General features: G+C 54.2%; 1 protein-coding gene across 3 annotated transcripts in view; it reads right to left on the bottom strand.

Annotated features, from left to right (window-relative positions):
* Positions 1 to 1,932: 1,932 nt before the first annotated feature.
* Positions 1,933 to 22,868, bottom strand: part of EPHB2 (EPH receptor B2) — a 124,761-nt gene continuing 103,825 nt past the window's right edge. Inside the window, exons 6-15 of one of the 3 annotated variants that reach the window (XM_008694872.2) lie at positions 20,005 to 20,167; positions 17,854 to 17,962; positions 16,886 to 16,953; positions 10,183 to 10,305; positions 9,369 to 9,616; positions 8,169 to 8,384; positions 7,166 to 7,315; positions 5,889 to 6,082; positions 4,270 to 4,425; positions 1,933 to 3,752 (exon numbers count right to left, since the gene is read on the bottom strand). In XM_008694872.2, coding sequence (XP_008693094.2) covers positions 3,644 to 3,752; positions 4,270 to 4,425; positions 5,889 to 6,082; positions 7,166 to 7,315; positions 8,169 to 8,384; positions 9,369 to 9,616; positions 10,183 to 10,305; positions 16,886 to 16,953; positions 17,854 to 17,962; positions 20,005 to 20,167 — 1,536 coding nt within the window. In that variant the 3' untranslated portion in view covers positions 1,933 to 3,643. The remainder of the gene's footprint in view (positions 3,753 to 4,269; positions 4,426 to 5,888; positions 6,083 to 7,165; positions 7,316 to 8,168; positions 8,385 to 9,368; positions 9,617 to 10,182; positions 10,306 to 16,885; positions 16,954 to 17,853; positions 17,963 to 20,004; positions 20,168 to 22,868) is intronic. The other 2 variants (XM_040618942.1, XM_040618943.1) reach the window with 2 other exon arrangements.

The following is a 22,868-nucleotide window of genomic DNA, read 5'->3' as shown; positions in this document are numbered from 1 at the left end:
CTGGGCAAGCACAGGAGCTCCCCGTCTTCTGGGATGAACCCCTGATCAGTGAGAGTGTGCAAGCCAGTGACTGCACACAAGGGGGTGCCAGAGAGCTCCCTGAGAGGTGGCAGCGTGGGGACCAACCAGAGATGACCGGGAAAGTCCAGCTGATGCCATCGGAGCAGGAGACACGGCTGGTTACTAAGCAGCACTGCCCTAGTCCCTTAAGTGTCCCCGACTGCCCTCGCCACCCTACCCTCCTCCGAGGCCTTTTGGTCTAGCACTAAGAACATCATCTATTCTGACTGATCGGCCCACATCTTACCAGTTGATGGAAATTTTGAATATCAGCCCCCAGGAAGAGGCCGGGTGATCGACAATAGCTGCATCTGGGGGGCTTTGGGGGCAGCAGTAGGAGGGCAGGAGGAATACCAGCCTGGCCCTCCACAAATCTGCTTGTCACACCCTCTGAGAGCAGCTGGTCCCCATTTCCACGGTGCCCTGGCCCGTGTTTACAAGGCAGCTTTCTTTCCTCCAGTACCAACTGCGCGCAGAGCAGCCGGAAACTCCTCTGACCCTGCTGGGCAGGTGGGGGCTGGCACTTGGGGACGTTGAGCCAGGAAAGGATTAGTAACCAGGCAGCGGGAGGCTCCGAGCTGTGTGCCCGGGCGAGTGGGCAGCGTCAGTGGAAGGCGCTTGGCAGCATGGCCTGCCACTCCCCACCGAGCAGCGAGCAAGGGGTGGGGTGGGGGGGGGCGCCCCAGCAGCAGGGAGAGGTGGGCATCCGCCCGCACCCGAGACAGTCACAGTGATATCTGTTACCCTGGGGTGGGGACACAGAGGGTCTGGGTAGCACCCTCACTCTGAGAAGCAGGCACGTGGAGGCCCAGGACCACTGAGGACTCGGCCCTCAAGGGTGGATGGGCATACGAGCTGGCCAGCAGACACCAGCCTAGCAGCTTAGGACAGGAAGCCATCTGACAGGAAGCACCGAGTGCCAGCCCCCTGTGGGGCCCCAGAGTAGTGGGGGGCGGGCTGGGGAGATGGAGTTAATCTGAAGAGCATCAGTGCCGCTCCCTCCAGAAGGTGACCTTGTGTGCTAGGACAGCTGCCACCCGTGCTGGGCAGCTTTGGGGCACGAAGGGTGGCTGGCTGGGCCAAGGCTGGCCAGTTCATGGCAGCCAGCCAAGGCCTTCCCTGTGGCTCACTCTGCTGTTCCCCCCCGGGGCCCCTGCTCCCCTCTTAATCCCTTCCTTCCCTTTGCATCTTGGGTTCTGGAGAACAGGTGAGTGACAGACGACAGGCTGGTTCAGGCTGCCCCACGGGCCACCTGCAGCCAGGATCCTTCCCACTGGTCAGTCTCCCACGGACAAAGGGGAAGGTCCTGGGATGTGGGGTCTCTGCCTGTCCCTCCCCAGCTAGACTTGCTATCTGCAGCACATCCTCCTCCCTGCTTCCTCCTTCCACACGAAGATTTCTGATCACGTGCGAGTAGGAGTGCATTTACACCGGGATTAGCATCGACCACGATAAGGGGATCTCACCTGTGGCTTTGACTTTGACTGGGGGGGCTCATGGGTACTCCAGGATCCTCACACTACCACTACTGCAGCTTACATAACACCCCGACCCCCTTCCTCTGGCCTAGGAGAGCCGAGTGCACCCCTGTCAACTCCCCGCACCTGATGCCTCCCATAGAGGCTCTCCCTGATTTGCAGGGTATCGAACACTGAATTCTGAGCCACTTTCAACTTGCTTCTTTTGTTGCCTGTGCTTTTGACAAGCCAGAGCCAGAAAGGCCACATGGACATTTGGTGTCCTCCACGTGTTTTCTCAGCCCTGGGCCTTCTAGAACCCCGAGGAAGGAAGGGTCCCTTAGAAGAACATCATGGGTCACTTGGCATGTCCCAGGGTGCCAGGGTCTTTCTTGGAACTTACAGAGAACAGGGGTCATTTTATAACTAAAGTGTTTATTTCCATTCAATTCACTAACCGATTGTTCTGCTTAGATGCCTGCATTTGCTCACAGCAGGGAGTTTGTGGCCAGACCCCACGGCTGATGGTTTTCCCTCCCCGGCTAAGACCTTCAGACCTGGGCAAAGGTGTGGGGGCTTGGGGGGAAGGGGGTTGGAGAGAAACCATACACTTTCCCCTGAGTGGAGGAAAGGAGCGTCTGCACACGTCTCTGAGGGTGACACTCTGGTGGGCTGGGATATCACAGTGAATGATCCGGGGCCCGGCTTAGGCTCCCACAGGCAAAACTGGGCTCTGGCCATCTGAGGGCACTCGGGAACCTCAAAGGGGCCTATTTGCCTGGGAAGCACTGGGCAGACTGGGGCAGGAGGGTGCAGAAGTGGACAAGGTGTGTGGTTCTGCAGCTTTAGGGCCTGCTTCCTTCTCAATCTGGTGCTTTCAAAAGCAGTCCTGGGTGGGGGGGCTCCTCCACCCTGGCCCCTTATCCTCCCAAACCTCACTCAGTCTCTGAGTGGCCCAGATGGCCCCGTGGCAGTTGGCTTTGGTGAGGCCTGGCAGCAGGGGGGAACTCTCTGCAGGGGGAGGAGGGAAGAGTGTCAATGAAAACCATATAAAAAATCCAGAAATGTGCATATAAAATCTCGCCCTTGGTGTATTGCCTAAGTCAGTAAGCAGAAAGCACCTTCTTCTTGGAGAAGGATCAAGTCCTCAAAAGGTAGGAAATGTCAAAGTGTCACTTCATTGTCATAAAAAAAAAAAACCCCAACAAACAAACCCCCCAAACCAAATCCACCCCTGACCAAAATACCCCCAAGTCCACGAATTGCTGTAAACAAACCCAAATGCAGGAGCAATCCTTCTCAGTGGCAGTCGTAGCTGATGGCAGTCACCGCAGCAGCGGGCCTCCAGGTGGGGCTGCCGGGCGCCGCGCGTGCGCGATGGGGACAAGGCGCTGCAGTCTTGGGGGGCCGGTCATAGGAAGGCTGACCTTTCCGGTGTCCCCACGGTCTCCCTGACTGAGGAGGGCAGATGCCCCCTTTCAGTCCCATGAGCCGACAGGAGAAACACGTCTTGTTCATCAGAGATTCTGAAATATTCTCCAAAGACAGAAAAATTCTGTTTGCCCCGCGGCTGCGGGAATGGTTCCTGCGGCTGCGCATGCGCCCGCCCGCCCCGTCGGCCTGGCGCGTGGCTGTTGAGCGAGGCCTGGAAGAGCAGCCCGGGGACGGGAGAGAAGGGTGGCCCCTGTCTCTCCCTTCACATTGGTTTTCCTGAAAGTGTTCCTTGGCTCTGGCCACGTCGCCTTCCCAGAGGGAGCTGGAGAGAAACTGCTTTTGGTCTCCGATTGGGACAAATCACGTGGATCTCCCAAGCCCTTTTTTTTTTTCTCTAAGAACAATGATCACTTTCCTTATGTGAATCCTCTTTAAAAAATATTCGTTGTATTTCCCGCCCCCTCCCAGGATCTGTTTTCTTTTGTCCCCGTTCCCTTTTTTTCCATCATCTGAGTTGCACATATTCCTGGTGACGTCTCATGGCTGGAGCGCTGCTCGGTTCTTCCTGCTGCCCGTGGCCTCCCGGCAGGCGGCTGAGCCTGCGGTGTTCGTGGACTGAGAGCCAGGGGGCCGGCGTGTGGGGCGGAGGGGGCGGGGGCCTGGAGGAAGAGGTGAGCCGAGGCGGGTGAACGTCAAACCTCCACAGACTGGATCTGGTTCATCTGTGCCCGCATCACCTGGATACTGTTCAGGATTTTTTTCTGGTGGCCAGCCAAGGTGACCCCAACCCGGAGAATGTCCCTTTGGGAGAGAAGCATGTGTGTTAGGGAAATGTGGGGGTGGGGGTGGGCCGTGGGAAGGGGGAGAGCTGCCTGGGCTTCTCCAGGGGTTTCCTGCTGAAGAGAGTAAGGGAAAGGGTGAGTGGGTGGATTCTGGGTGTTGGAGTGACTAGTGGGGATGGAAGGAGCACGTGAGGGGGAGTCAGGACACGCAGGTGCATGGGGTCTCCTCTGCTCCAGGGAAGGAGAAGGGAACTTGCATTCATGAAGTACCCACTCACTTTAGATCCCTTTGATCTAACTAAGAACCTCCGGTTTACAGAAGAAAACTGGGGCTCCGGGAGGTGCTGATTTGCCCTTGGTCGCAGGCAGACCTGCGTGTCGATCTCAACATGACTCCAAAGTTGGCCATCTTGCTCCTGGGTCCCACACATCCCTGCCTGGACACTGCCTATTCCTCGCCCTCCAGAGGCCCCTGCTTGGTGGGATGGCAGGGGCGGAGTATTGGTAACAGAGGGTGGAGGCAGCGGGGCACTTACTCCATCATCATCTGTGACACGACATCGAAGGAGGTGAAGCCGGCATTGGCGAAGCTCTCCTTGTACTGCCCCATCTTGATGGCCTCCAGCCACTCGTCCACCGTGTTGAAGCTGGTGTAGTCGGGGATGGTGCGGTCCAGCAGCGGCAGGTTGATTCTGGGGGCGGGGGTGGGCAACAGAGATGGTTAGGGCAGGTGCTGGGAGGGGGGCAGGGTAAGCATGGGTGCGCTGCAGGCGTCGTCCCTGCACAGGTGTATCCCATCTGCATGGACAAAGGTGAGTGTGTGTATGTATTCAGTGTGACAGTGGGTGTGCATTTGCACCTATGCTGAGCACACGTATGAGTGTGAGTATGCGAGAGGAAGTGTGCTTGCAGGGCTCCATGCTGAGGCCACCTGGAAAGCCCAGGGATGCCTCTGAACGGGTTGCTGGGAGGCCGGACCTCAGAGGAGGGAGGTGCTTCTCCAAGCCTGATTTTCAGGAGGAGGGAGTTCAGCCAGACTAACTGTGCTACTCTTTGCTGTCTCCCCCAACCTTCTCCACCCTGGGTGTGCTCTAGGAAGCTGTGGGTCGCACCTCCGAAGTCTAGACGAGGCTGGCGGTGCTCATGGGAGCTGGCCGGGAGTGAATGACCCTCGCGGGGCTGAAAGCTCAGAGTGATTTTATCCGGAGCGTCAGGAGCGGCTGATGCAGGGTCATGATGGGGAGCGACAGGTAGAGGCAAACGCAAACTGTTGGCCACAAAACCTTGGTAGGTGAAGGACTTGGGCCCAACGAGTCTCTGGACAAAGCCAACCCTGGACCCTGAGGACCCCTGGGTAGACACCCCTCAGAAACTCCATGTGATAGGGTCCCAAAGAGAAAGAGTGTGCAGGGCCGGGAGGGACAGGGGTCTGGGACAGGCAGCCACCCAAACAAGGCAGTGGTGGCCCCAGGTCTGAAGGAGCACATGCCTGGGGACCACTGGAGAAGGCGGACCTCAGCTTCACTGGAGCCAACACTCGTCCGGCTGAGCCAGGCTCTCTGAGTCGGGGACGGTGACCTGAGCGTGGGTCTGTGTGTGTGTTTACGTGCGGTAGGTGCTTCTGCACATGCGTGTGCTTGGGCGCCTACAGTGTAGGTGCGAGGGCCCGAGAGGGGGTGCGTATCCACGTGTGCGACATTGTGTGTGTGGGAGCGTAAGCACGAGCTTCTGTGCCTCACGGTGTGTAGGACCGTATTTGTAGAAGCGTGTGCGTGTGTGTGTGTGCGCACGCGGGTGCATGGCTGTGTTGAGGAGGATGCAAATCTAAGTAAAGGGTCCAGCTCCGAGCGTGAGGCAGCTAGGAAGGAAACCCGGTGACCACCCCATCTGTTTACCAACCAAGATTCTGGTAATTTTTCTTAAATGCCGTCCTCTCTGACCACGCTTTAAAAAGTGCTGCCTTTACCATCTCTACCACTTCCCTCTCCTCTTCTGTGTCCTGGGCTCCTCCGCACCCCGAGGCAGGGCGAATGCCCAAGGAACGTGAGTGCCGCCTTCCCCGACCCCAAGCTGCAGTGCAGAGCACCTGGCTGAAGCAGGGGGAGCCTGGGTGGGGCGGGGGCGGAGACGTACGGGAGAAGGGGTGGGGCCATACCCAGAGGAGAGGGGTGCCATGGCTTTGAGGCTGTTGGGGTTTCGGATCATCTTGTCCAACGTGTTGACGATCTGGCCAAACTTGGGCCGGTGGTTGCGGTCCTTCTGCCAGCAGTCCAGCATGAGCTGGTGCAGGGCGCTGGGGCAGTCCATGGGTGGCGGCAGCCGGTAGTCCTGCTCTATGGCATTGATTACCTGGGAGCGACACAGGGGCAGAGGGGGGTTGGGCGGGTGCCATAAAGAGCATCTGCCTCTGACCTGATCTATTCCCCCCGCCTCCCCCCCTCTGTCGCACAGGACAGACCTGTTTGGTTGCCATGGCAACTGCCTCCACCTCCTGGATGGAGCCCCAGGGAGGGGCCTCCCCTGGGTTCCCACCATCTATGGCCTCAGTCTGACCTGGGGGCTGCGAGCTGGCCCCCTCTCCTAATCTTGGGAAAGCTGGCACCCTGAGAGAACTTTCAGGGTCTACCAGGCTGACCCTCCTGTGGACCACTTTTTCCCTCCCTAGGACTCCTCTCTCTGGCCCTTCACCCCAGGGTGACACACTCTTGTTTTCAGTGCCATTTACTCCTCCAGGTGAGCGATGTCTCCCAGGTCAGGCCCCATCTGGCTCCTCTGTCAGAAAAAGGAACTCAAATACCTCTCTCCAATCAGTCCTGCCACTAGGCCCGGATTCACCTTCCCCAGCTGGACTGTAGGCCACCCTCCCTGCTCAAGAAGCTTCTTCAAGTCCTTCCTGTTCTGTGTTATTGCAAGTCAAAATTTGTTGGGTTGGCTTTCAAACATCCCGTTGCTGAACCTTATCAACCTTTCTAACCATCTTTCCTCCCTACCGCTCCCAGCATGATCCCTCAGCATCCCACCCCTGGGCCTTTGCACGGGCTATTCTTCCCATTTGAAGGCCTCGTGTCTCCAAGTCCTACTGCTGTGTGTTCCCTCTGTCCTGGGAAGACTTCCTGACTGATTTTGCTCACGTGGCCCTTGCCTCAACACCTACAGGACTCGACACCTCCAATTTAGCACCCGATTCTAAAGTTCCTGATAACAATAGCTGGTTCCTGGAATAATCGTCTTGCCCCCCAGTTACGTGGAAAACACCCCAGGGGCAGATATGGTCTCACTCAGGGTTGGCCACAAGGTGAACGCATCTTAAAGATTTGCTGAATTGAGGATGTGCAGGCCTTTCCTACTCTTGACCCCTGGGGACTCCAGGATCCTGTGCAGACTTTCGAATCAGCCAACATTGGGCTGGGCTCAGCCCCCTCGGATACTTACGTCCTGGTTGGTCATGTCCCAGTAGGGTCGTTCCCCGTAGGACATCACCTCCCACATGACAATACCATAGCTCCACACGTCACTGGCTGAGGTGAACTTCCGGTACTGGATGGCTTCCGGGGCCGTCCAGCGGATGGGAATCTTCCCACCCTGGGGAACAGAATGGGGGAGGGTTAATGGGTGGGAGGCTGACTTGTCCGGCCTCTGCTCTCAGTACTACTCCTCACCCTATGCCCTGTGCTGTACCAATCCCCACGAAACACCTCATTCCTTCTCGAACTCACCATGTTGCTTCAGGCCTTGGGAATTTGCACGTGCTGTTCCCCCGTGTATGAAATGCCTTTTCTCACTCTGCCATCTGGAAACCTCTTCCATCCTTTAAGTATCTCCCTAGGTCCCCCAAAGTTGCTCACTCTTCTTAATCCTACAACTGTGTCCCATGTCTCCCCATCAAGGAGGCACTTCTACAGAGCAGTACTCAGATCCTTTGCCTGCGTGCTGGGCTCTTCTTGTACTGTCTCTCAGCTCTTTGGGTAGGGGCTGTGTCTTAGTCCTTTCTGTTCAACACTCTTCAGCAGGAGGGAGTCCTGAGCTTAGGCATTGAAGGTCTCCAAGAGCAGCCCTGCCTGCCTCTCCTGCGTTACTGCCCACCACCTTCCTGCTTACAGTCTGTGTTCTAGTCACGTCTTGCCTTGAGAACATGGCACCTGACAACCTTTCACTGGCCCTTTATCAGCTCGATATCACCCCCTCCTAGCAATCCTTCCTCGGCCTTCCAGGACAGGTGTCCTATGTTATTTCATGTTTCTCTGCACATCTGTGTCTCCAGACAGCCTGTGAGCTCCAAGGGGGCGGAGACTGTGGTTTGTGTCTCTGCGTCTCCAGGGCCCAGCACAGTGCTTGACATGAGCAGATGTTGGTGAAAACATATTGTAGGGAGAGTTGGACAGCTGTGCCCTCTTGCCTGGCACCACGACCCCTCTGTTCTCTGCTTCCATCTTACCAGCGCACTGGTGTAGGTGGGGTCTGAAGTATCATCCTCCAGAAAGCGTGAGAGCCCGAAGTCAGACACCTTGCAGACCAGGTTGCTGTTGACAAGGATGTTGCGGGCGGCGAGGTCGCGGTGGACGTAGTTCATGTCTGCCAGGTACTTCATGCCGGCCGCGATGCCCCGCAGCATGCCGACCAGCTGGATGACTGTAAACTGCCCATCATTTTGCTTTGGGAGAAGTGGCGAAAACACACAGTAAATGGAGGGGCATGAATCAGAGCTCTGGCTCATTCACACAACGGGAAACCAGAGCAGGACCCAGCCACCCTGGCCTCATGCGCCCTGTGGGAAGGATACAGGTGCTTGGAGGGGGTGGGGGCTTAGCGAGGCCCATGAGAGGCCAATTTCAGGGTGGCGGAAAGAACATGGGCTTTGGAGTAGACCCAGCTGGTCTGATGCTGGCTCTGCCCTTTGCTGGCCGTGCAACCTTGGACAAGTGACCTGACTTCTTGAGTCTGTCTCCCCATCTGTGTGTTACATGGGGATAAGTTATACCCACCTTCCAGGGGTCTGAGTTAAATAAGGAGGTGCATGGAAGGTGCCTGGAACATACTAGATGCGCAATAAATGGTTGTAAAATGGCAACTAGTCTAGCAGCAGGCCTCTGCGCTCTCTGTCCAGCTGGTTGACTGTGATCTCCTGTGGGGATCTGGAATCGTTCCTCTCTTGACCTTGTGCTCTGGATTCCATCCCCCAGCCCATATAGCTTTGGAGCAATCCAAAATCTGGTGAGAACCCTGGACCAGGGTTCAAGAGACCTGGTTCCAGTCCTGGCTCTCACCTTGTCCCTCTAGGTAATCCCGGGCAAACTCTAGCTGTCTTCGAGCCTCACTTTTCTCTCGTACATAATGAGAAGGCTGGCTAAGAGCACAGACGGTAACAGATTTCAGGTCGTACGCCGACTCTGACTGACTGGTTGTGGCTTCCTAGATTGCAAAGGATCCTGAGGTGGCTTCCTGGTTCAGTGGGACAGAGTTCTGGGATTGAGGAGCAATGCCTGCCACGGGGAAGGGAATGGAAAGAGGCAGCATGCAAGCCATTCCTGACTTAGATCTTTCTCAAGGCCCCGTGAGGCTTTGGTGCCACAAAGCTATGTCCACCGCTCCTTTCCCTCCCCATCCACAGGCCCCTGGCACTCTCGGCTTCCCCTACCCGGAGGAAGGAGTCCAGGGAGCCGTTCTCCATGAACTCGGTGATGATCATCACGGGGGTGCTCTTGGTGACAACACCCTCCAGGTGGATGACGTTGGGGTGGTCGAACTGGCCCATGATGGAGGCCTCGCTCAGGAAGTCCCGGCGCTGCTTCTCGGTGTAGCCTGACTTGAGTGTCTTGATGGCCACAAAGATCTCTCTCTTGCCTGGCAGTTTTAGGTGGCCACTGCATACCTCGCCAAACTCCCCTGGGACACACACACCAGGAGAGGCAGGATGTCACTTGCCAGGTGGAAGCGCCACCTCCCACTCCTTGGAACCTCCACTCCTGGGTCCCGAAGGAGCTTTCTCTCCCCAGTGGTCAACTCATCCTTTTAGACAAAGACCCCCCTTGTAGAATGTGGGGGCCCAGAAAGGTCCTAGCCACCACTGGGAGTAAGAGTAAACTCTTCACAGCTGTCCCATGGTATTTGGCTGGGCATGGGGTAAGGCCTAGGGAGATGGAGAGAGGGACCTGGATGAATGGTGGGAAGGACAAAGCACTAGACTGAGGCCAAAGAATGGGGTTCTGGACCGAGCTCAATCTCTGCCGTGATACGCGAGCTCCTTCCCAGCCCCGTGCCTCAGTTTCCTCATATGTTGATGAGGTGACTTTACCGTATGACCTTTGAGGACTTTTCTACCTCGGGGATTCCGAACCTTCAGGCCTTGGAGGAACTTCTGAGTTTCCTGCCCCACATCCTACCCTCTGCCCCAAGAGTACTCCCCACTCATGGCTGAGGCCATGGTACCTGGGAGAGCACCAGCCACCTACCTGCTCCAATCACCTGCTCAATTTTGACACAGGAGATGTCAATTTCCTTGGCAAACTCCCGCACTGCCTCATTGGGGTCCTCATAGGTGAAAGGGTCGATGTAGATCTTCATGCCTGGGGTCACTGGGGGATAAGACCAGGCTTGGTCACATGCACAGACTCAAGATGTGGACAGATGGAAAGGCTAGAGCTAGTCCCTCTATGGAGGGAAATACACACCCATGTGGCCCCATAAGAACCGGGGAACCCTTTGCAGGTCACTTGACCTCTCTGGGCCTCAGTGAGCAGATGGGCATTGAGGTGAGTAGAAGGGTGAGTAGAACAGAGAGCTCAGCAGAGAGAACAAATAGGTTCTAGCTCTCGTTCTAACTCTAATTGACTAGTAATGTCTTCCTAAAGGAGCTAAAGGACTCTCAGGATTGATTAGCAATGTCTGTTATGATGTGGGCATAAAAGGATAGATAGGTTTGTCACTCTTGTGTTAAAGAATCAGGGGGTGCAAAGTAAAGGAAGAGGAAGTCGAGAAGGAAGAGAGATTTGGAACAAAAATACAGAAAGATCAGGCAATAGCCCACGTTCTTGGGCTTTTGCTAGGGAGACCTCCCTGTCTTTTAAGGCTTCATTTAAGCATCCTCTCCCTTTAGGAAACTTCCTGGCTGTCTCAGCATTCCCAGGCAGGCCCCAGAGCCTGGAGGGGCTGCCCACTCACCAGGGTCTGAAGACCCATGGTTTCTGGGTCCACTTCCCAGGTCCCTCTCTAGCTAGGTCTTAAAACTTTCCAGATCGCAAATTCCCTGGTGATCAGCGTGAGGCTGGACATATGGCATGTTAATTTGACTCTTTGGTTGATGCACTTTTTTATTTGATCCAGAAATTAAGAAACTTTAGGCTCCTGAAGCCCTGTCTCTGCACCCACGTGTATGTAACTTGGATGCCAAACATCTAATTCGGACCCTAGCCCTGAGCCAGCAACATACTTGGAAGGAAGGGAAGGATGATCCATCCCACCTTCTCCCTCCCAGGTAACTGGTCTTCTTCTGCCCAGGCCTCCCGTGGCTCCCCCAGCTCCCTACCCACATTCTCCCATTGCTCCAGGAGCCATGCCTTTGGAGGCAGTAGCTCTAGGAATAAGGAGCTGGGGTTCCTGGGCCATAGTAAGGCTTGCCTGGTTGGTGAGTGGGGCCATCAACCCTGCTCAGCTGTGTGACCTTGGACATGTGAGTTGACCACTCTCAGTGTCTGTTTCAGACATTCCAAGAATCTAAAATTGGAACCTCTAACACACAGTTGGCAAACTGGTCCACTGACCATTTTGTAAATAAAGTTTTATTGAAACACAGCTGCAGACATTCCTTTGCCTGTGGCTGCTTTCACACTCCAGCGACTGAGCTGAATAGTTACAATAGAGACGGTACGGTTATCAAAGCCTAACGTACTTACTCTCTGGTCCTTTCAGAAGAGTTTGCCAACTGTTGCTCTAATATGTAGCTTCATTTTGGATTATTTGTGTGGGTGTTTGTCTAGCCTTTATTTATTTAAAAGATTTTATTTTTAAGTAATTTCCACCCCCAACGTGGGGCTCGAACAAAGCTCTGCACACAATATACACTCAATGTCTATAGAGCTGAGCAGAACCCGGGTGACAGAGATAAAAGAATGATTGCACCTACCACTGACCGAGCCCTTGTGCCCAACATGGGGACAGGCTCTTTATATGCATTATCTCCTCTGCACCCAACAACTCCTGGAGGAAGGGAATCATTATTCTCATTTCATGCATGAGGGAACTGCTGCTCAGAAAGGCTAAGTAATCTGTCCAAGGCCACGCAGCTAGCAAACGGCACAGCCAGGACTTGAACCCAGGCCTGTCAGACTTGAGCCAAGGGCCAATAGTCTTAATCATCATGTTCATGGCCTCCTGCATGCAATGCAACTAGATCTGGTCCCAGCGTCCTCCTCCTGGACTGTTCAGCCACGACTCCTTCCCCAATCAGCACTCCTCAGAGCGGGGACATCAGTTCCCGGGAGATGCTCTTTTTCGTGCTCAAACTCAGTGCCTGCTCTGTGGTTCTTGGTGACTGACTTGCAGCCTCCCTCCACCAGGATTGGGGGAAACCCCTTCTGTCAGGCTAGCTGCAGAGGGAGGACAGGGGTGGGTCGGCTCCGGCAGCTAAGGAGAAGTGCAACCGTCAGATGTTATCCCCAAGCCTTGGCCAGGAGGGCTCTCTATTGCTTGCAGGACTAAGGCAAGTGCCTTCACCTGGCATTCCAAGCCCCCCGTGTTGGGCTCCCCTATAGCTCCCTGCCCTCTATATGCAAGCAAAAAGAATTATTCACCCAGAGGTCCCAGACACATCTTATAATTTCTTGCCTCTGCTTTTGTTCATGTGGTTACCTCCACCTGGAATACCCTTCTCTTCCTCTTTGCGTCCAGATCAAATGCCACCTCCTCTGTGAAGCCTGCCTGGATCCTTCCAGTGGAGATCCGTGCTTTCTCTTTAGGCTCCTGAAGCCCTGTCTCTGCACCCACGTGTATGGCCCTGATGTCTGTCTGGCTCTCCTACCTTGTATTAAGTCTTCCAGATATGCATGCCCACAGCCTCCTGCCCCCCCTTTCTGGAACACTCTGCTGCCTGTGTGAACTTGCTTTACACTGTCTCCCACATGGGGACAGAGGCCACATCTGTCTAGTTCATGCTAATCCCAGAACCCGGCACATAGAGGGTGCTCATAAAATGCTTATTGAAAGAATAACAGCATTACCTATTGGAATGTTCTCTTTTTCTCTTTCCGCCTGTTTGGGTCATGAATACCTTCGAGAATTTGACAGAAGCTATGAATCTGCTCCTTGGAAAATTATTCACGTGTGTGTCACACTCCCAGATTCAGCATATAGTCTTGGAATGTTCCTGGTCCCTTGAAGCTCTCGGGGTCTGTGAACCCCAAGTTCTGAGCCCTTGCTCTAGAATGTTTTCTCTGGAGTACACATGTGAAGCTGGTATGAGTAGATGCTTAATAAACACTTACTGAAGCTACGGCTCTGAGCTGTCCCTGCTTCTGTGACCCTCTGGTTTCATCTCACCGTTAATAAAACAATCTGCCCACAACTCAGTGTGGATTTGCCAGGAACCAGGCCCTGGTCTGGGTACTTTATAAGTACCTATCCAATTAACCCTTCTGACAACCCTACCAGGTAAATGCTATTATTAGGCTGAGCCCTATGAAATTGTTAGTGTTTGACTGTTTCTGACCTACAAAAATGGCAATTTCATTTGGCCCAACCTAATCTTATCCCCGTTGTTTGGATGAGGACACTGTGGGACAAGAAAGGTTAGATGACTTGCCCAAGGTGACACGGACAGAGCTGGTAAGTGGCAGATGTGGGGTTTGAATCCAGGTCATGTGGCTGAGTCTACACTTCCAACTGCCAGGCTACTGTTTTCTTCTGGAAGCTTCCCCATCCTGCATCCTGGAATGGAAGGGGGAGCTCCTTGTGGCCGAGCCTTGCTCAAGGCCTGGCTCCCAGGACAGGTATTTGCTGCCCTGAAGCTGGGCGAGGATCTCTGCAGTCAAAGTCTTCAGAAAATACTGGGCTATTGTTTGGACGACTTAGACTGTCAGGGCCACTATGGGAAATACAGGATGAAGGAGGGAGGAGGAACCAGACATTCAGAGACCTGGTTTGAGTTCTGGATCCGCGGGTAATAATCATCACAAATAAGCTGCTTTATGAGTTTGAATTGAGGATCAACCACAGTATTGATACCGCTGTGTGCCCTTGGGCAAATTACTTAACCTCTCTGTGCTTCACTTTTTTCATCTCTACAATGGAGATAATAAACAGCACCTACCTCATAAGGGGACTGCAAGGATTAAATGAGAATCTTTTTAACGGGCTTGGTATAGTAGTTGGCAAATAGAAAACACTGAATAATTGTTACCTGCTATAGAGAAGGGTTGGCTATTATTAAATATTATTAGGAAGCACTTTCACATCCATTACTTCATTTAAGTCTCACAATTCTGTGAAAGAAGCATCATTCTGGCTACTTCCCATGTAAAGATGTCAAGGTTCAGAGAGGCTCGATGACTTCCCCACGGTCACAGAGCTGGCCAGTGGTGGGGCAGGGATGAGAAACCAGGTTGGTCCCTCTGGGCCACATCCAGGTACCAGAGACCTTGGTCCTCACTCAGCACCTGCTGAACGATGGAACATGCGAGCCGGTGAAGGTGACTTCAAGCCAGTCACACACATCTCCGGGCCTCAGCTTTCTCCTCTGTCCCAGCCACACAGGGTTGCTGGTGGGGGTGGGACCACAGAGCTGGCAGTGCTTTGAAAAAAAACCAAGGCCCTTTTTAGAAACCTAGAAGCTTCAGCTTTAGAATGTGTGTGATCCAGGAACAAATCCTGGGCTTGATTTTAAAAATAAATCCCTGCTGTCCCCTGTTTCCTTGTTAGTGACTCACACGCTAAACAGCGATGCTCCCACATGGCTCCAGGTGACAGGGCGTGTGAGCCCACCTTATTCTAGTTAGTCGGGTGTGGACAGCAAGTGGCGAGGAGTGTGGACCTCAGCTCCCACCCTGAGCTGCCGTGTGACCTCTCTGGGCCTCGGTTCCCTCGTACTCAATTACATTATCGGGAAAATCATAAGGATTAAATGAACAAATGCACAGAAAGCATGAAAACACAGAACACACTCAGTACGTTTAGCTCTATCTATAACCGTGATTTCATTACTTGGGGACTAGGAGGGGGTGACGTAATTGATGACTTTCACTTCCGGCGTACAGGTGATTTTTAATTTCGCTGTAAATTGTTCTGCCTTTTTCATGTGCGCCTTCCACTGCTTTTAGGCTTAGACTATCCGTGGAATAGTTACCTAAATTGTCTTCTGGAAATTTTCATGGTGTAATTATTTTTTACATTTATGTCTAAAATGATTTTTTAAGCTCGGGAAATTTACTTCAAATTGACTGTTAACCCAGAGGCTCGATACCTAGAACTCCTCGACTCTGCTCTGTCCTGCACACCCCACATCCACACCTGCAGCAAATCTAGTACTTTCAGAACATGTCAGAATCCAGAACCTTCCCTGGGTGATAGAAACAGCCACCTCACAGGTCTCCCTGCTTGTGTCCTGCCCGGTGCCCTTCACTCCATTCTCCTCCACACAGCAGCCAGAGAAGTCCTGTCAAAACTGTACCTCAGACCGTGTCAGTCTTTGGTTCAGACCCGTTTAGAGGCTCCCCATTCCACTCAGAATAAAGACCGGGGCCCCGCAAGGGCTGACAAGGATGTACATGTTGGGGCCCCTTGTCCCTGCCCCCCCTGCCTCCCCACTCCGCTCCAGTCACACTAGCCTCCTGGCTGTTCCTGAAACGTGCCAGGCACACTCCAGCCTCGGGGCCTTTGCACGGGCTGTTCCTTCTGCCTGGGAGGCTGTCCCCTCAGGTCTGTCCATGCAGCTCAGCCCCCCAGCTCGTTCATGTCTTTGCTCCACTGAAACCCTCTCAGCGAGGCCAACCCCAACTGCCTTATCTGAATAGGCAGCCCTGACCTTGCAGTTCTCAGCTCATCACCCTGGTCTACTGTGCCGTTTGCCGTAATGCTTTCATCTTCCAGCATGCCATGTGCTTTTCTCATTTACTACCTGTATTTCTTTTGTTCCCTGGCCCTCCCACCAGAATCTAGGTTCTGCAAGGGTGGGGATATGTGGTTTGCTTACTTGTGTATCCCCAGCTACCTAAAACCCTGCCTGGCATACACAGCAGGTCACAAAGACTGTGTGACATGTGAAGGGCTGTGCCGATGGCTTTCCTTACCCAGCGGCATCTGAGACGCCCCAGAGTACCCCAGCTAGTACAGTTTGAGGAGCTATATTGGACCCGCTTGGAATTCCTGTTTGCTGAGTGAGTGGAAGTGAGAGTGAAGGTTCTCCCTGCCCCCCCACTCCCTCCCCCATCCCTCAGCCCACCCCATGTCGGTTCTGCCAGGGTAAAATCTATGCTCTGCTTCTGTCTCTGCTGGGCCCCTTGAGAGGAGATATCTGTTCTGGGTGTGTGGCACCTGGACTGAGATGGGATGGGACAATGGGGGAAATGGAGGCACCGGGTGGGGGGCAGTGGTTATCAGAGGGGTCACCAGGGAGAAGCGATAGGGCCCGTCCCCTCCCAGGCCAGAGCCTGGGGTCCTCAGCATCTCATGCCACTCATGGATATGTTGTGTAAATAGGGATCTAGTGTCTGCTAAGCGCCGGGCAGCGTGCTGGCGTTCGGGGGCAGTGGTGTCAGACCCACTTTCACGTCTCCAGGCGCTCCCACTATACAGTTGGGGAGCCAAGGGCACGGCCCTCACAATGCAGCCAGGTAAGGGGGCGCTATGCAAGCACAGACGGAGCCCTAAAGCCAGGGTGGGGCGGGGGTCAGGCGAGGCTGCTCAGAGCGGTTTGTATATGCTGCGGCCGGGGGAGGGGCAGAGTTACACGGGGAAGAGAAGGCGGGTGATGAGACTGGAGAGAAGGCAAAGGGGACGGCAGGTGCAGAGGCCAAGAGGGGACAGCGAGCTTGGCCGGTTCAGGGAACAGCTGGACGTTCAGTCTGGCTGCGGCAAGGTGGGAGGGAGTGGAAGGAGGCCAAGAGGTTGCTGGGGAACGGCCAAGCAAAGGGCCCAAGGGTGCCGGCCCTGCCGGGGTGTACATACTGTGGCCACTGGTGTAGTGCTGCAGCTTGTCCGTGTACTCCGAGTCAGCACGTTCAAACCCCCGTCTTCTGGAACAAGAGCAAAGGGCTGGAGCCACCTGGAAGCCCCGGGGAGCTGGGAGCCACAGTAGGTGATAGGGAGAGGGAGGGCAGGCCCTCAAAACCACACCCCTGCCAGAGGGCTCCCTGCCTGCCCCTGGCCTAGCAGCCTCATCCTTCTTGGCCACCCCCACCCCCATCCCTTTCCACCTCTCCCACCTCAAATCCAGGCTCACCATTTCCCCATCCCCTCTCCAGCCAAGCCCCTTTCAGAGTCATCTCCCATGGCCCCAGAAATCCCAGGGGCTTCTGTCCATCTGACCTTATGGCCCCGTCTGTTCTAAAGTGGGGATCTCAGGAAGAAGACAGGCTCTGCATTATGCTCAGCAGAAGTCAGGAAACAGGTCCCACCTCCTACCTCTGTACGTGCTGTGCCTGCAAACTGGGATGCCCCTCCCCCCACCTGCTCCTATCTACCTTCTCGCTGTTTTTCCTGCCACCAAAGCCAGCGAGCGCTATCTGAGCTCATCGACCTCCCCTCTGACACTCCGCTTGTAGCCCTGGTCATGCAGGGGCCTCGAGGGGTGCAGGGAGCGGGGTGATCCGGGCTTCCTCTCCAGCCACCCCTTAGCTCTGGGCATCCTGCGGTCTTTCCTGCCCACTGTTCTGAGACATTCCTTCGTGCTGAAGTATCAGCGTCTCTATGAGGCACCTCCACGAACAGTGGACTTGTCAAGGCAACCCCAGCCCAAAGGGATGGACCGTAGCTAACGGTGGCCACTTCGGGAGGTGGGAGAGTATCCAGGCCTGCCCAGGCCTCTCCCTGGCCCTGGGAATGATGGGAATATCTCTTCGGCTCACAGACACTGTTCAGGAATGGTTGACTAGATGGCCGGCCAGGCCCGGACGGGGCCGGGGACAGCCACCCACCTGTTGCACACGATGGCGATGACGACCACAGCGATGAGGAAGACCAGGCCCGCTGCCGAGGAGCCGATGATGAGAGGTAGCTTCTCCTGGATGCTTGTCTGGTACTCGGCTGGGGGAGAAAGCACGTGGCGCGTTGTCAGCCCGGCTCTGGGGGTCCTAGAGCCCCCCACCCCGCCTGGTCTCCTGTGATCCCCAGATTCCGTTCCTGCTGCTGAGAGAGCCCCTGTCCCGTGCCCAGACGGAGAACGAGCCGGCACTCACTCACAGGTAACCTCGGAGAGTCCGTGCACTGCTCCAACCCTTAGTTTCTCCTCTATCAAACGGGCATGATACCTCGATGTTGATACGAAACCAACAATAGTAAGAAGCTGACATACAGAGAGGCAGCTGTAAGCACAGACTTTGAGGCCAGACCCCGGGTTTGAGTCCCGGCAGGGCCTTCCCGTCTGTGATCTCCAGTGAAGCGACTTACCTCTCTGCGGCTTAGTTTCCTCATCTGTAAAGTGGGGCGAATAGTCCCCCCTCAGAGGGCTGTCGTGTAAAGCGCTTAGAAGGACAGGCGGCAGGACAGTGACCACCCAGTAAATATGAATTATTATTGTTATTGAGTGTTTTTATTTTTTGGTCACGGTGCTAAGTATGTGTTGTATCTTGCTTCTCAGAGTAGTCCTGTGACTCAGTGCCTATGAGCACGCCATTTACAGACGAGGGCACTGAGGCTGAGCGATGCCATGACTGGCTTGTGGTCACATGGTGAGAAAGTGGCCAAAGCCAGCAGGTGAACCCAGGTCTGTGTATGGGCTTAGATGAGATAATGCATAAAATGCCCTCAGCACTGGCCCAGGTCCTGGAAACCACTCAGCACATTTTCAATGCCATCAACACCATCGCTGTTTTTAATTTTATTATTATTACTTCTCGTTTGCTTCCATGATGAGACAAGAGCTTGTTGGAGTCAGGGACCGGGTACGTTCTGGGTCCTTAGCACCAGCGTGCATTTGCTGAGTTAATAAAGAAAGGATCTTGGGACAGTCCCCCACGTCCCAGGTCAATGACATGCATCCAACATGCAAGAGGGCCTAGAAGGGTGAACATGCTGGTCACAAGGAGGTGGGGTTTTACAGGTGCTGTTGGCATCCTGGAAAGATGGGGGAGCCATTAGGGAGGATGCTTGTGGTAAGACGAGAATTCATGGGTCTAGGAGACTCTGAGATGTTCAGCTAGGCAAAGGCCGGGGCCCGGGCCCAGTGGTTAAAGCAGATGCTACGAGGGGACGCCGGAGTCTGGTTATAAGTAAAGCTACCCTGGAGCTTGGCTGGTTGGTGAAAGGGCTGCCAGGCTCCCGGCAATGACAGCTATGACCTTACTACTATCCGGTGAGCGCTAACTACGTGTGAGGCATATTGCTAAGTTTCTATACATCTAGTCCCAACTTGACACTAGTTTGATAACGATGATGATGACAATGAGAGAGTTGTCATCATCCCCATTTATAGATGAGAAAACTGAGACTCAGAGCTGCTCAGGGCCACACAGTTAGGGCTGAATCAGCTGTATAATTTCCATCTGTCTGGCATCAGAGCCCGTACTGTTAACTCTGCTGCTCCTCAGAGATTATTAGAGCAGGAAAGGTACTCAGAGACCATGGGGTCCTGGACTGGGAGACACACAGCATGTGGGCTGCAGCCTCCCCTTCTCTTGCCCAGGGCAGACATCACTAATCCATCCCAGCACTTCTTCCTGCTGAACTTCAGAATTTTTCTCAATCCAGCTGCAAGTCACTGGAGTCACGCACGGATAAAACAGGTGTGCTCTCAAAGATCGAATATGATGCTTTCATTTTGTAGCTGAGAAAAATTTGGACCAGGGAAGGGAAGTGACTTGCTCAGAGTGTCTCTGCAAATTAGGGCTGAGCTCCTGAGAGTCCCCCGAAAGGAAGCCCCCTGGCAGACAGGATGGCAATGGGGGAGTCCACGTGCGTTCCAGCCACAGACACGGGGCCTCTCTGGATGGCTCGTTCCTGAGCAGCAGGGAGGGTTGACGTCTAGAAGAGGGGGTGCCCTTTCTGATTCGCACAAAGGCACTTGGAAGGAACGGGAGCCTTCGAGTTCATTCTGTTTGCCCTCCTCTTGCCCTCTGGGTGTTGCTCACCTTCTGTCATGGTCTGGAAGTACATCTTGCCGCTGTAGCGCCCGTAGCCCGCCACGGTGCGTGCCCGCACCTGGAAGACATAGATGGCGCCGGCTTTGAGGCCCTGCACAGTGACCGTGTTGGTGGGGCTTTTTATGGCTGTGGCGTTGTACTCACTGAGCTCCTGCCGAGGAACAGAGAAGACCATTAGCAAGGCTGCTGCCCACGGTGGGCCCAGAGCCCACTCCTGCCCCTGGGGGCGGGGTTGGCCACTGGAAAAAACATCTGTCGTTCCCAATTCTTCACTCCCTCCCTGTAACAGAATCACACACCCATACTTTCTGCATGTGACTTCCCACAAAAGAAGGCAGAGTGTATTTCTCTGCCTCGTGGATGCCGAATTTGTCCATGAGTCTTGCTTTGGTCCTTGGAACATTCTAGAGGACATGATGCAAGTGGAGGCTTTACAGGCGCTTGCTGAGTTCGCTTGGCCTCTTGTGCTCCTGCCTTCAGCCAGGACGGGGCTGAACCTGGGTAACAGCTGGTTCCAGAATGAGAAACATGTAGGGAAGACCTTGACCTAACTCCTAGGCTGAAACAGGGCCACCTCGGTTGACCCACAGACTCCAACCAATGAGCAAGAAAAACAGGCGCTTGGAAACCATTGTGTTTGGGGGACTGTAGATTTTGCAGCCCCCTTCTCGGTGATAGCTGACTAATACACAGATGCTGAGCGGCCACCGCGTGCAGCCCGGGAGGCCTAGGCTGTGAGTTCTTGGAGACAGCAGGGAGAGGGCCTACTTTACCCACTTCCGCATCCCCCTTCCTGCCCCATGCCTTGATAGGGTAGGTGGAGGGACCTGTGCTGAGCCACAGCACACTTGAGTGAGGCAAGAATTAAGGCCCAGATGGGGAAAGTGACGTTCAAGGTCATGTAGGAGCTGGTGGCTGCTCTGGGACTCAAAACCAGGCTCCCACGTGGAACCACCTCTAAGGTCCCAGGTTTGAGTACCCAGGACCTCCTTCGAGAGCTGCGGAATGCCAGTTCTGACCGGAGTCCTGCCCAGGGCGACGCAAGGAGTGCGGGACAAGACCAAGATGAGCTGCTGCGTGGGAACGGAGCTGTGGCTGAGCAGGATGCAGCGTCTGCCAGTCTAGACGATGCTCATTCAGACAGCTGTCAGCCACCCCCCAAGCCTTCCCTAAACACCCTCTTTGCACGAGGCCCTGGGGACTCCAAGGGACGAAGGCACGGGCACGGGATTCAGAGAGCTCAGTTCAGAAAAACAAACAGTATGGAGACTTCGGCCCTTCGAGGATCACAAACGCCTGAGAAGCTGATGAAAGCTATGAACCTCTGTGCAGAAAAATGCACACCGGATTGTGCATGCCGGGCACGCACACGTGCGCTGCAGAGCCCTTGAAAACGCTCTCAAAACCAACAGCTTCAGTGTGCGCAATGTCACTACGGGCACCAGAGCCTGGAGGTTAAGATCACAAATTGGAGCCAGACTTCCTGGGTTCAAGTCCTGACTCTCCTACTTATTACCTTTGCGACCTTGGGCAAGTTTCTTAACCTCTCTTTGCCTCTTCATCATCTGTAAAATGGGGATAATAATGGTCACAGCCACCTCCGAGGGCTGTTTAGAGGATAAAATGCATTAATATGAATAATGCGCTGATACAGTGGGCTGGGGGCACGTGAGCTCGCCTGGGTGGGGGCCATCAGGTGAAGTCAGGCAACGCTCTCTGCAGAGGGGGGTTCTGCAATGGAATTTCGAAGAATAAACAAGTCACCCAGATCAAAAAGGGGGAGTGCATGCTTGGCAAGGAGTACCAGGTGCAAAGGCAAGGAGGTGAGAAAGAACTTGAGATATGGGGGTTAGAGAAGGGGATGACCTGTGAGAGCCTCCTCCCCACCCCTTCACACCTCCCAGGGGCAGCAGCACATACGAAGTCTCTTTTCTTGAGCCAGCTCTTCTGCCGTCTCTGCCAGGAAACCTGCTTGACCTCTCAGCCAGATGTGCCTCCCCTCCTCTGAGCCCTGGAGCACTTGCGTGGATGCCCTAGGAGGGGGTTTCTGCTACGTCCCCTCATCCTGGGCAGCAGCTGATTGCATAACCTTGACTGTAAACTCCCGAAGGCAGGGGCTGTGTTTTATTCCCCTGTACTAAGCACAGAAGCCTGCACACATAGCCCTGCTCCAATGCCCACGGGGTGAAGGCTGGACTCCTCAGCTTGGCATTCTAGAACCTTCATGACTCACCCTTTGCCGGTCTTGCCTGCCACAACCCCAGTATCCTCCACGCTCTAGTCATACCCAAAGGCTTTCCTAAACTCCCTTTCTTGGTAGGGCTGCCAGATTTAGCAAATAAAAATGTATGATGTTCAGTTAAATCTGAATTTCAGAAAAACAATGAATAATTTCTTTTGTATAAGTTCTTCCCATGCAATATTTAAAACACAATTATACTAAAAAATTATTTAAAAAAATTTAAATGTAACCGGTGTCCTATATTCTATTTGGCAACCCTACCTTCCCTGGACACTCTGAGCCTTGGCAAGTGCTGTTTCCCCTCTGCGAAATACCCTTTCCCCATCTGCTGTTCATCGAGACTTAGTACAAGTACCACCTTTCCTGGGAAAACTTCTCAGATGTCCCAGAGAGAGTTGCAGGTCCATTGCCTCCTCTCCCACCTGTTGTTCTGATATGCATGTGTTTTCTCTAAGAACTGTGGGTTTCCCGAGGGCAGAGACCTTGTCTCATTCATCTCCGGGACCCGCAGGCTCAACACCCGTAGGTGCTCACTAACTACCGCCGATAAAAAATGAGTGAACATCGTAGACTCAAAAAAAAAAAAAAAAAAAAAAAAAAAAAAAAAAAA

Source organism: Ursus maritimus, unplaced genomic scaffold (assembly GCF_017311325.1).
Source record: "Ursus maritimus isolate PB19 unplaced genomic scaffold, ASM1731132v1 scaffold_32, whole genome shotgun sequence".
Classification (NCBI taxonomy): Eukaryota; Metazoa; Chordata; class Mammalia; order Carnivora; family Ursidae; genus Ursus; species Ursus maritimus.
The sequence above is the reverse complement of the archived record's forward strand: the minus strand, read 5'-3'. Positions and strand labels throughout refer to the sequence as shown.